The 14528-nt window shown below is 37.4% G+C and overlaps 1 protein-coding gene across 1 annotated transcript in view; it reads left to right on the forward strand.

Moving 5' to 3' along the window:
* Window positions 1-14528, forward strand: part of LOC111188459 (uncharacterized) — a 268277-nt gene that overhangs the window by 38338 nt on the left and 215411 nt on the right. Inside the window, exons 6-11 of the mRNA XM_049470050.1 lie at window positions 3068-3241; window positions 5393-5566; window positions 6431-6604; window positions 6950-7123; window positions 11012-11182; window positions 12669-12827. Of these exons, the coding sequence (XP_049326007.1) occupies window positions 3068-3241; window positions 5393-5566; window positions 6431-6604; window positions 6950-7123; window positions 11012-11182; window positions 12669-12827 (1026 nt within the window). The remainder of the gene's footprint in view (window positions 1-3067; window positions 3242-5392; window positions 5567-6430; window positions 6605-6949; window positions 7124-11011; window positions 11183-12668; window positions 12828-14528) is intronic.

Here is a 14528-nt window from a genome sequence, read left to right on the forward strand (position 1 = left end):
GATCAGACTACAACATAATAAAATGATAGGCTACTCAAATATAGATGTATATGTTATCTATCACGTTTTCTAGCAAGGAGAGTGGCAAGTGAAACACAATCAACCTTAAATGCTGTTTGCAAGGGGCATGGTGAGAAGAAAACACTGAATACGGAAATAAAAACATTGGGCTTGATATGGTTTGGAAAATCTTAGCAGCAATTTAACCCTGTGTAGAGGGGGTCTGTAAGAGAAAGACATCTAGGCATATTTGGAAATTTTGAGATAGTGTTCTGAACAAAATTGCAAACCTGTATTTGTATCTAAAGATGTGTGTTTTTGATAAAGAATATTTATCTACTAGCTGCTAAAAAGAGGCAAATCACTCTCAATATATAAATATTTAATTGATCTAATACCATGGAAGGACCAAATCTTAAAAGTATTTTCAATCAGTGATGGGGGAAAACACAGATTGGTCACAATTGGGGTCAGTGTTGAAAAATATTGAAATACCGAAATAATTTTTAAATTGGTTCCAAATGTTTAAGGTGGATTTAGTAATAGTGTTTTTCGTGAAGGTTGAGTTTGACCCTTAATTGTTGAGCAAGCCAGAGTAGCTAAATATGCAGGTGTAAAAGAACGTGACTCTAATTGAAGCCAAAGAATCATCTTGAATGGATCTGACATTAGGGCATCAAACTCAGTTTGGGCAATTAAACGTTCCTTATAGACCTGCAGATGGGGACGAGGCTTGAGTTTTGTCAAATTCAGTAATCAGTGTAGTTATATCAGCCAGTCTCATCCTCCTCAGATGTCTTTCATGAGATGAATATGAGATAATAATACCTCTTATGTATACTTTTGTCACATCTGGCGCTGATAAAGCTCCTGTCTCCCTTGCACTCAGCTCTTCGTGCACTCTTCAGTCACCAAACTACAATACCCAGAACGCACCACACTTGACTCACAATAACTCATCTGATCACATGACTGCACACGGCTCTCTCAGGAAGTAATCAATGTAATTAGCCTCATCTGTTTCTCTCTGTATTTTTACCGCCTCAGTTCACTCTCTCCCTGCCGAGTATAGTTTGTTTCATCCTTTTTTTTCAATGCATTTTCCTTTGCTCTGTTTGATTTTCTGTTTTTGCCTGCCCTATGTTGCTGTTTCTTGCCTGTGTATTTACCCTGGACTTGTTTCCCGTTTATGGTATGTTATTCCCTGTTGGCTCCTGTTTATCAGCATTGACACTATTTTCTCAGACCACTCTTTGTATTGCCCCTTTGCTTGATAAAGCTGTTTTTACGCATCTGCGTCCTGCCAGATCATCACAACTTTAAACGTTTCCCACAGCCTATATGCAGAAATTTCACTAGAATAATTAGTATTGATAAAAAAATGTGATCTGAGGTTTGACTAATAAATGCCTTATTAGATAATTAGTGAGTGGAGCTCTGCTACTCACTGCTTCCTCAAATAAAAGGGTCATAATAACCGGGACGTGAAGGATGTGTCATATGTACAAGAAGATAAAATGTGAATCCTTCCTTCTATTGTCTACAAAAAATAATTGATACATGTATAGACTTGATGTACTGATGAATAAAATGAGTAAGCTCTAGCTCACGGATGTAGATGGTGCCATGGATCTATTATGGCAAAAACCTCTGTGAATTTTTTTTATTGCAGTCACAATTTTAGATGCAGAGCTTGATCTATTAGAGGAATGATCTAGGTCTAGGTCTAGCCAGCAGTTCAGATCACCCCCCAACACAAGTAAATGCGAGGACAGAATTGGGATAGTAATAAATAGCTGTCTGAAAAAAACATCATTAGCCCAGTTTGGAGCATAAACGTTAACTACATGTAGAGGTTTTTTTTTCCACTCGTACCGAAAAACGTACCGTAAACGTTACGAACCATGGGGTTTATACCGAGGTGTGAACAAAACCATGAATTTTCTGTACCATTACACCCCTAATTTCTAGCATTAAATAAGTAATTCATGTAAAAGGAATAATTTACCTGGATTGAACTGTAGTAGATATGTTGATGTACAGATATGTATGCAGTCAAAAGTTTGGGATCACAGGGAAATTTCCCTCTTTTCAAATTGAAAAAAATTCATTCAATTCAATTGAAATATTTGCATTAAAGGCTATTTTGTATAGAAGTGATTTTTGCATATAATCCTATTGTGAGCAATACTCTGGCCCATTGCAGTCCTTTCTTTTTTTTGCCAGTGTAATAACATTAAGTCCAGCATCCTGAACTCGCCCTTTGCCCGTTAATGCTGACACTGGTGTTTGATATTGGATATTTATCTTCTTGCACTGTTGTGCATCGGGGCCTGCCACCATTTTTCTGTCCTTGATACATCCAGTTTGTGTAACTCTCTGAAGGGAGTTGTTAAAGGCATGGTAAAATATTTTCTGTTTCTTTGCAATATTCCTTTCTAATTAAAACCATAGACATTTGGATGTCTCCTGTTCCAAGCAGCAGTCCCTGTTTTTAGGAGTGCTCTCTATTCCTAATAGTGTCTCCTGTTCCGAGCAATATACTCTTTTCATAGTAATGTCCCAGTTCCAGTAGTACCCCTTATTTCTAGTAGTGTCTCCTGTTTTTTGTTGTGTCCTCTTCCTGGACTGATTTTCAGCTGAAATACACAATCACTTGATAGTTCCTAAGATAGTCGACCTTGTGAGCCCTTTTAATCATATTAGTTGATTATAGACCAGGTTTCTTGAGAGGATTATAAATGATGTTATAGGCTTTCAAAGACACCTGACATGAAGCATCATAAATGGTGCCCCAAAAATAATTGAAATTGCAAACATTTTTAAACATGGAAGATATTATGTATAAAGAAATCAGTACACAGGTAAAAAAGCTAGTGGATAATTAATAATTGTGAATTTTATGCACAGGCACGTTCAAGAGAATAACAAAATGAGAAAATAAAGAATAAAACTGATACAAGGAATATCAGTTATAAATATAATTGTTTAGACAACTTAAAATGCAGTCATTACAGTGTCCTTTCTCAACTACTCCTCATTATCTCCTTTTTTCTCCCATCTGTAGATTTACAGGTTGTAATCTCACCGAACAGTCCATTGAAACATTGAGTGCAGCTTTAAAAACAGAAAACTCCTTACTGAAAGAACTGGACCTCAGTAACAACAACCTGCAGGATTCAGGAGTGGAGAAGCTCTCTGATGGACTGAAGAGTTCACACTGTAAAGTGGAAAAACTGAGGTCAGTATATATACATATATAGTTAATATAGTTCAATGTTATCTCAGTGATAGCAGGACATCTAACTCCTGATGCAGCAAAGCATCCCAAACCATCTCACTACCACCATTTACTACAGTTGGTATTAAAGGTTGTTTCTTGGTGAAGCAGTGTTCGGTTTCTGACAGACATAACAGTGTCCATGTCAGCCCAAAGCTCCACTTTAAACTTAACATGCAGTGCATTTAAATATGGTCATTTTTTAATGTACATGTTTTAAATTGACTTCTGTGTGAATGAACAGGGTACTTACCATTGCATCACTAAAGGTTTCACAAAGGTTTCGCTTTCACAATGCCAGCAGTATGCAGCTCTGCTTTCTGCTCTGCTCGTCACTCTGCTGGACGCTGGCCAGCTGTGGTTGCCTATGCATTTTGGTTGTTTGGACTATTTTTTCCCTGGTTGCATTAGTTCACATCACGTGTTTTCTGCCGCAGTCCACTTGCTGCAAGGTCAAAGTTGAACCAGGTTGAGCATTAGCACGCTGGAAGCGTGGATATGGGGATGGCAATGCACTGCTTTCCGCACTGCTCTTCTACAGCACCAAACCGTTCTGCCACTGGAGAAAAAAATTAATCCAATGGGGTCAGCCTACAGTGGTGTGGCTACTGTATGCAGTGTGAAAGTGCCTTAACAGTTTTCTTTTTTTCTCAAATTCTACAACTTGCTACTAGTTTCATGCACAATTCAATACACTGGAAAAGTAAAAAAAAAAATGTCAAAAGTATGAACGATGAAAAAACATAACGTAAAATGTTCATTGGCTTGTAAGGTATTCATACCCCTTGATCTTTTTCACATTTTGATACCTTACAGACACAAAAAATGCATTTTATTGAGATTTTAAGTGATAGACCAACACAAAGTAGCACATAATTGTAAAATGAAAGGAAAATAAAACATTGTTTTTAAAATGTAATCAAATAACAATTTGAAAAAGAAAAGTGTGATGTGCAAAAGTATACAGTTCCCTTTATATCAGTACCTTTTGCTGGGCATGTTTCTACCAGCTTTGCAAATCTAGAGACTGAGATCTTTGCCCATTCTTCTTTGCAAAATAGCTTAAGCTCAGCCAGGTTGGATGGAGAGCGTCTGTAAACAGCAATGTTCATGTCTTGACACAGTAGCTCAATGGGATTTAGGTCAGGACGTGACTGTGATATTCTAACACATGAATATCCTTTTTATCTTAACCATTTCACTCTAGTAGTATGTTGAGGGTCATTGTCTTGCTGGAAGGTGAATCTCTTTTCCAGTCTCAAGTCTTTTGCTACCCCCAACAAGTTTTCTTCCAGGATTGGCCTGTATTTATCTCCATCCATTTTTCCATCAACTCTGACCAGCTTCCCTGTCTCTGCTGAAGAAAAGCAGCCCCACAGCATGATGCTGCCACCACCATGTTTGACAGTGGGGATAGTGTGTTTAGGCTGATGAACTTTGTACATTTAGTCCAGAATGTTCAACTTTAGTCTCATCTGACCACACCACCTTCTTCCACGTTGTGTGCATATGGACATATAGGAGTGCACCATTTATCATTGTCCTGTGGACAGATTCTCCCACCTGAGCATATATAATGAACGCTAAATGCAATTGATTGCACTGGATTTTATTTAGGTGGTTCAGAGTAAAGGGGCCCAAATACTTCTGCATGTCACACTTTTCAGATTTGTATTTGAGTAAAAATTTGAAAACTATGTATCATTTTTGTTCCACTTCACGATTATGTGATATTTTGTGTTGGTCTGTCACTTACAATCTCAGTAAAATATGTTTCAATTTGTGGTTGTAAGAAAACAAAATGCGAAAAGGTCATGGGGTTATGAATACTTTTTCAAGCCACAGTATCAGGTTCTAATTTATAGTTTGTATTGTATATTTTTATACCTGAGAAAACTTAGATATGTTATTTGTAGATTATTAAGCCAAACACTGTTGTGACACTACATGTAATGTGTCTCAACACTGTCAGTGCACTGTTTAAATATGAATGTCTATTAAAAAAAAAATCAATTATAAATAATGTAATTGTTTAGACTATTTCATATGAAGTCATCACAATCTCATTAATTTCTCATTGACTTCATTTGCTCCTTTATTCCCCATCTGTAGATTTGCTGGCTGTAATCTCACTGCGGGGTGCAGTGAAACATTGAGTGCAACAATAAAAACAGAAAACTCCTCCCTAAAAGAGCTGGACCTCAGTAACAACAACCTGCAGGATTCAGGAGTGGAGAAGCTCTCTGATGGACTGAAGAGTTCACACTGTAAAGTGGAAACACTGAGGTCAGAATCATAAAATCTATTTAGATCAAGAGAAATCTACACTAACATTAGAAATGCACACACCACTACTCCTCTTGCACCACATTTATATTTGGGTTAAACGGATCATTACCAAATTGTCTCCACTTATCCCTGTCATCACTCATTTAAACTCCCCTAAATAACATCAATAACTGAAAGTTCCTTACTATTCCTTACTGTTCCTTACTACTAAGTTCCACTTTAAATCATGGTGCTTTATTCATACAATCATATAACACCAGCGTATTTGCTCATATCCACCTTAAACAGTAAAGCAGTTAAAGTGCCTGGACAAAACTGCTGCACCATTTAAGGGAACACAAAACAGCAAGTTGGAAAATAAACAACTACATTGGCTTTTTTCTTTAAATTTCACCTTTAGTAGGGCGCTGAGTGGTCCAGCGGTCTAAAGCACTGCTGCTATGAGCAGGAGGTCGCAGGTTTGAACCCCCACTCATGCAGCTTTTCCATCAGCTCTAAAAGAAGCAGTGGCTGACCTCATATGTATCAGAGGAAGCATGTGTTAGTCTTCACCCTCCTGGTTTGTTGGGGCATTACTAGTGATAGGGGGAGTCCTAATGAGTGGGTTGGGTAATTGGCCGTGTAAATTGGGGAGAAAATGGGAAAAATTAGAAATAAAATAAAAAAATTCACCTTAAGTGCAGCAGTGGTTATAATGTTGGCCATATTTAGTTTTTCTCTTCCAAAAATTCCATACTAGGTTAAGGGTCCCTTATCAGAATGTTGCTTAGGGAAAGTCCGACTGGGTCTGCATTAATGAACAGAAAAGATCTTCTTTTATGTATTTTTATGTATTTTGTTTTATCTGAATTCTCTTTGCAGACTTGTTTTGTGTAATCTTGGGGCGAAGACCAGTGAAACTCTGGGAACAGCTTTACTATCAGAGACCTGGACCCTGAAAGAGCTGGACCTTAGTAAGAATAACCTGCGGGACTCTGGAATGGAGAAGCTTTCTGATGGCCTGAAGAGTTCAAACTGTGTACTGGAGATACTGAGGTCAGAATTATACATTTAGTAAACCCCAGTTCAGCTTGATATCATTCCGTCAATTGGTCTGTTTGTGTGTGTTTGAGATCAGTGTATATAATACTAAATATTTCTGTATGTAAACACAATTGTGAATACATTTATTGAATGGATTACATGTTTCATGTATTTTCTTTAATGTTAAACAACAGTGTGGAAAATAGTGTGGAGTGTGGAGATACAATCATTTTGTCCGTTCCCATCAAGACATTGTCTGTTATTATATAACATAAGCTAGAATGTTTTTTTTATCAGTCATGCTCATGTGTTTCTATATATTTTCACATCCTAATTGCACTGCACTCTCTGTTGCAGATTAGCCACCTGTAACTTTACTGGGAAATCATGTAAGTTTCTCATATCAGCACTAAAATCAAAAATCTCCTCCCTGAAAGAGCTGGATCTCAGCAGCAATGATCTGCAGGGTTCAGGGGTGGAGGAGCTCTTCATGGATCCACAGAGTTCACCCTGTAAACTGGAGATACTCAGGTCAGATTTCTGTCTGTTTATTCTGCAAAAATAATTCTGTAACTGTATGACACTTTTATATGGGCTAGTAGGGCTGGGGATCATTGTAAAAAAATTGTACCGATACCAGTATGGTGCCTTAAATTTTATACCGATACTCAAACAGTACTTGTAATTGTAATTTCTGATTAACCAGTTATATAAATAGTTGATTGCATTGTATGTTTTATATATTTTTCTGGTCAGGTTTACCCAGTGGTATATTCTGGAGAATATGGTTTAGTCTGGGGAGGCTAAAGGGGTATATACAGTGGCTTGCAAAATTATTCATACCCCTTGAACTTTTCCACATTTTGTCACCTTACAACCACAAACATAAATGTATTTTATTGAGATAAAAAACAAACTATTGCGTAAGTGTGAAGTGGAGCGAAAATGATACTTGGTTTCCAAATTTTTTATCAAAAACAAATCTGAAAAGTGTGACATGAAAAGTATTCAGCCCCCTTTACTCTAAAAGCCAATGCAATCAACTGCCTTCAGAAGTCAATTAATTAGTTAACAGAGTCCAGTTGTGTGTAATTTAGTCTTGGTATAAATACACTTGTTCTGTGAACGGCTCAATTGTTTGTTAAAGAACACTAGTGAACAAACAGCATCATGAATCATGAAGACCAAGGAACTCACCAGACAGTTCACAGATAGTGTGCTTAACAAATATGGCCTTTATGGAAAAGTGTCAAGAAGAAATCAAATTGTTAAAAGAAACATATAAATTGCTGTTTGCAGTTGCAGCAAACATGTGGAAGAAGGTTCTGTGGTCAGATGAAATGAATGTTGAACTTTCTGGCCTGAATACAAAGCGCTATATGGGGAGGAACAGTAACACTGCTCATCAGCCTGAACAAACCATCCCCACTGTGAAACATGGTGGTGGGAGAATCATGCTGTAGAGATGCTTTTCTTTAGCAGGGACATAGAAGCTGGTCACAGTTGATGGGAAGATGGATGGAGATAAATACAGGGCAATCCAGGAAGAAAGCCTGTTGAAGGCAATAAAAGACTTGAGACTGGGAAGGAGATTCACCTTCCAGCAAGAAAATGACCCTAAACATACAGCCAGAGCTACAGTGGAATGGTTAAGATTGGATAATATGTATGTGTTAGAATGATCCAGTCTTAAATCCAATTGATCTTCTGTGGCAAGACATGAAAATTGCTGTTCACAGACGCTCTCCATCCAACCTGGCTGAGCTTGAGCTGTTTTATAAAGAAGAATGGGGCAAAAATCTCAGTCTCTAGATGTGCAAAGCTGGTAGAGACAAACCCCCAAGCACTTACAGCTGTAATTGCAGCAAATGGTGGGTCTACTAAATATTGGGCTGAATACTTTTGCACGTCACACTTTTTACATTTTTATTTTATAAAAAAAATTGAAAACCAAGTTAGTGGTTGTACTTTTGCAAGTGGTTGTACTTTTGCAAGCCACTGTAAGGTGGGTAAATGGGACTCAGGGGCGTGAGAGGGTGGAAGAGTTTTGTCTGTGTACTGTTTACCGAGCTGTTGAGCTTGGGAGACTCTGCTGTTGACTGGGTATGCCTTACTGTTCAGTCTAGCTAGTGGTAGCTTTAGCCAAATATTCCAGCCGACTGAGCAGAAGTGTATATAAGTAAGTGTATTGTTTTGTTTCGAAAATAAATCCAACCAGCTGAGATCTCATCCCTGTTTTGGAAATCCATAATTTCCCTCTACAACCTGTTATTTAAACAAGGTTCCTCCTAACCTCAAGACCCACACTACCACAGTCCCTTAAAAATGTATTTATTTAATATATATATATATATATATATATATATAAATTTTAGCTGGAATTCCTAGTACTATTTATAATAGTACTAGACAGTTATAATAGTGTAGTGTGGTTTAGGTCTGGCAGGTCTCAGGAGTGAGAGAGGGAGTGGTTGAGAGAGAAGAAGAGACATCACGAATGAGAGCAGGAGGTTTTCATCGCAGCGGCAGTGTGTGGATAATTTGCATAATCTGCATTTCTTTCTCCGCTTGTGTGCGTTAGTGTACCAGTTGTTTTTACCACGTGACATGTGCTCTCCACGCTTATGCGTGTTTCATGCAAAGTATCGAAACAGGCACTGATTTTTTTTCGACCTTTTGGTACTCGGTACTGCCGAGACATTTTGGTCTGTGAATTTTTGGTATTGAATTTCGATACCCAGCCCTATGGGCTAGTATGTCCATATTTGTGTTCATATTCCCTGAATTGTTTTGCATATATTTTAATCAGTACTTCCTCCTAGTTATTGTTGCTGTGTTAAACTCTGAGCTCATCTGTCATGAGAGGCCTCCCATGTGGGGAGAGTGTGCGCTGCTGCACGGACATTTCCTGCCTTTTAGTTTGTTATTTGCGACCAAAGAAACATAAAATAAACCTTTTACTTATGCAGGGTGACTGTTTTATGAACTATATTAAGTTCAAATATACTGTGAAGTATACATGATATGCACGTCAATGATCTCAACAATGTGGAACTGTGTTTATTTATTTATTATTTTCAACAAAAATGTAACAGAAAGAAATATAATTTTATAAATATACAATAATAAGACTTGGGTCTTGAATACAAATAAAATAGTTGGCTTAAAATAATATTAAGACAGTGTTTTGAGATGTTTATTTGAATGTGCAGTTTATATTATAATTTGGATCAATTTAATATCATAATATTGCACTAAAACAGTTAACTTGTTTATACAACTAATTTGTATGTCTAAATTACACTTGTATGCAAATTAAGTATAACTTAAACCATTTGAACATACTATTTTCTAAAACATCATTACAAAACTATAATGCAGGTTTATGAGCTCAAAAACATCACAAACACTGTTTTTTTGTGCATATTTTAGTGATAACGGCAGCACTAAGCTCTTTAGGCTTCCAATATGATCACCTTTTACATGTTTCTAACTTTGATTATGCTTCACAGTATATTTGAAATTTAATATAGTTTATAGCTCACAGACAGTCATCCTGCATCAGTAAAAGGTTTATTTTCTTTATTCATTAATGGTATTTACAGTATTCCTACAGTTGCAAAAACCAAACTAAAAGGTAGAAAATGCAGCAGCACACGCTCTTCCCACACGGGAGATTTCTGGCGACAGGGGAGCTGAAGGTTCGGCTACCGGGACACCACCACGGGAAAATCTGCACACTGTATTATCTAACGGTAACACAACAGCATTATTAATTATCTGCAGGTTATAAATGTAGATAACTAATGGTGATCATCCCGGTAAAAGATAATGAGCGGAAAATGCTCTTTATCCTCCATCAGTGCTTCGCTGTTAAACTGGAGCCCACGCAGTTAGAACTACATTTTCCTCAAAATACTTTAATATTGTAATATTATGACTTTAATCTCGTAATATTACGACTTTATTTCCGTAATATTATAACTTTAACCTTGTAATATTAAAATTGTAATTTTGTTAATTTAGGAATGTTAGTGAACTGTTTTTTTGTGGACCTAAACCGCTGTTGTAAAACAGAAAAAACTTCTGCTAGGGTGTTTTTCGTTGTTTCCAACCAAAACTACTCTAACAGAAATCATGTTATACTTATGAGCTCCAAAGTCATAAATATGCTGTTGTGATGAAGACCTGAAGGCAGTAATAAAACTGTGGAAACTGCTGACTGCTCACTTCAAAGACACTTTCCGAAGAGGAAGATTATGTGGATTGTAGTAAACAGGTCAGAGGTGGAGGGAGTTCACAGAAGCATGACAATCAATATTATTTTAGGTTTTTCTAGTAATATCTTATTTAATATTTTTCTAACTGTTGACAGTGTCTCTATCAGCAATATTTCCTGTGTGCTTTTCTTCTGTGCAGGCTGGCTTTATGTAATATTGAAGAAAGGGTTTGTGAATATCTGGGATCAGTTTTAAATCAGGAAAATTCCCTGATAGAGCTGGACCTAAGTAACAACGACCTGCAGGATTCAGGAGTGAAGCTGCTCTCTGCTGGACTGAAGAGTTCACACTGTAAACTGGAGATACTCAGGTCAGTTCATTCTAGATTTATAAATATACGTCTAACATTCAATATTCAGTTAATTTAAACAGTTAAACTGAAGACACTACAAAAATATGGTGTTTTTCCAAAAATTTAAACTGTATCTTTCATTTAAAGGTCTTATTCCAATGTTTATAAATTCATTTTAAACAGTCTAGTTGTGGTCTCTAATATGAACGAATGCCATGTAAGCCGTTTTTTATGAAAAAAAGTACTCAAGTGTTTTTATTTAGCCCTGCTTTAGATCACTGAATTACCTGTCTCTGGAGAAAGAGAGGTTTTGGCTTTTTCTCATGAATATTCAAACATGCATATATATCGCCTCTGATTGGCTAACAGCAGTGAAGCAGAGAACGCCTACCAGCCTCCCGCCCACAATCAGTTTTACAGCTCAAAAACACGGTCAAGGACAAAATGTTATCAGAGATACAGCCTTAGTTAAAGAAATAGCACTGCGTGAAGTTAACCCTTAAACTTCACTTAACGTCAGACTCGACGCCCCGGCAGTGCTCTCTTCCCGTGGCCGAGAAACGTTATGACAAAGTGGGTGAGGCCAGGAATACTCTTTCACCTGGTAGACATCGACACCCTAACGTCTCTCTGATCAGCTCATATTTTTGAGGCTTTTCTTTGACTAGCTACTGCAGACAGTGGAGGCTGACAAATAGTTTCATACGCAGCATGCATACACAACTGAGAGAGACCTATAGCATTGTACAAAGAACAAGAAAAAATGGATTTTGGCAGAATGAGACCTTTAACAAAACAGGTACACTGTAAGAACCAACCAAGGTTGTTTGGATGCAAATGCAGGCAGGTTTTATCAATCCAACAACACAAGGCAAGACTGTAGTCCAAAAATCAGGCCGAGTTCAAAACCAGAAAAAGATCATGAGGCAAAAATCGTAGTCAAGGACAGGCAAGGGTAAAAAAAACAGGAATAACAAACACTGCAGAAAAAGGCTCGATAAGGCACTGATGTGGCAATATCTCGCAACTAAACTAAGCAAGTTTCCCAGTATATATAGTCCATGTAATAAGCTGATGTCCCACAGGTGTGTGGGAGGAGCGGAGTCAGCTTTTTAGTACCCTGGAGAGGCTGATCTTAAAGGTGCAGGTGTGACATTACACACGCAGTGTCACACTAATTAAATACCAACTGTGCCTCCATTTGAAGCCTTATTAGCCTGCTGAAAAAATTGAGTGAGTTAGGGAGAACAAGTTAGTTACAAGCCACATATACAAGCTGCTTTATATCAAATGAAACATAAGGTGTGACAAAAGATTAAGGAGGAGGAAGATTAAAAAGTTCAACAGGGAAAAAGAGAGAAGGTTTATACTATTAATGTCTGGTGGACAGATTAAATAAACAAATGTCACCTCTATATACAAACAGGATTGGCAAGACAAAATTACATTCGCACACCAAACAAATACCTGAACATTGCATTTCTTCCTTTCCCTCCCTCTGCAGATTGTCTGGTTGTATGATCACAGAAGAAGGATGTTCATTTCTGGCTTCATCATTAAGTTCAAGCTCCTCCCACCTGACAGAACTGGATCTGACCTACAATAACCCAGAGGAGTCAGGAGAGAATCTGCTCACCCCACACTGCAAACCCGGCACACTCAGGTAAGAACGACTCCATCAGATTTTTATTGGTGTGTATTATTTGTGTTTTAGGCATTTTAGTGAGGAAAAGCTTGTATTGATTGTATTAAAATTGACGTATAAATGAATAAACATTTACAGTTTATAATATTTTCTGAAGAAGTTTTAAACAGAATGAGCCTGCATATGTATATATAAACAAACTAAATGACTCAATAATTTAATTATTTACATGGGAAAAAATGTTATGCCTCAAAACTGTTTAAGGACATCAACAGCACTGCCCTCATCAAAATAATATTTTCTGGTTTTTGACAGAATTATTAATAAATTGTACATGTAAATCATTTGATTTCAGCCTTTTTTTCTGCTCCACAAACGACTCTGCTCTAAAAGCCAGCACTCAGCATGGCACTGCGCTGCAAAGGCTGAAGTGAGCAACATGTAAAAGATGATTTGTTTATAGTAAAGACATTTTAAATTGAGACATTTTCATGGATGCTAGATTATTTATTATAAGTTCAGCTCATTGATCAGTTTCTCCTCATTCGTCACCACAGTAGAGTTCCATGTGGAAAAGGCGTGACATTGTGTAGAGCTGTATGAGCCTGCCCCTCCCACTTTAATGCAACAATTAAGTCCTTGAGTGTCACCTGCATTAAAAACAATGCTTTTGAATGTTAGAGGGCTAAGCAGTGTGCATCTGCCTTTATGCATATATACAGTACCTTTTTATTGTTATTTTTTTATTAAAATGTAATTATATATATATATATATATATATATTCACTGGCTTTCAAAATTATTCATACCCCTTGAACTTTTTCACATTTTGTCACTTACAACCACAAACTTGTAATAGACCATCACAGAGTAGAACATAATTGTGAAGTACAGTGAAAATGATACATGGTTTACCAACTTGTATTTAAACAAAATCTAAAAAGTGTGATGTGTATTCAGCCCCCCATATACTAGTACTTAGTAGAGTCAGCTGCAGATACAGCGGTCAGACTCTACCATTATCAATGCACGATCTTGGGGGAAAGTAATGCCAAACTACTCTGCTTTCCCAATTATTATGCAAATTATATTTTTCCCTGATTTTCCTAAATGGTCAATGCAAATGACCATTTGATATCACCTTCACAATTCTTGCATCTATTGAATTTGTGAGTTTTTGCTTAAACCTTTTTGCCTGATGTCAGAATAGCTTCCCAGAGCTGCTGTTTAGATGTGAACTGCCTCCCACCATCATAGATCTTTTGCTTCATGATACTCCAAAGGTCTCTATAGAATTGAGGTCAGGGGAAGATGGTGGCCACACCAAATACCTGTTTGTTGGTTTGTAATGGCATTTTAGCAGCTACTCTATTAATCAGAGGAACTTGCCTGGAAGAATCCTTTCTCATTTTGCCTTTATCTGCACGAACCTGTCTGGGGGTGACACCTCGGGGTGACTGTCATCTTATTCGAATGTCAGTCAGCAACTGCAGGATGACACCAAGTGAGCTACAAAAGGAATGGCAAATGGCAGCTGGGGTGAAGTGCACGGCAAGAACAGTTCGTAACAGGCTCCTAGAGTCAGGACTCATTTAAAGCTAGAAAAAAAGCCTTTCATCAATGAGAAGCAAATGAGAGCCAGGCTGAAGGACGTATTAATTAAGGCACATACAAGGTTATCCTGGAAAAACACTTGTTTCTCTCTCTGAGGACTGTTTT

The sequence above is a fragment of the Astyanax mexicanus genome, chromosome 21, assembly GCF_023375975.1.
Source record: "Astyanax mexicanus isolate ESR-SI-001 chromosome 21, AstMex3_surface, whole genome shotgun sequence".
Taxonomy (NCBI): domain Eukaryota; kingdom Metazoa; phylum Chordata; class Actinopteri; order Characiformes; family Acestrorhamphidae; genus Astyanax; species Astyanax mexicanus.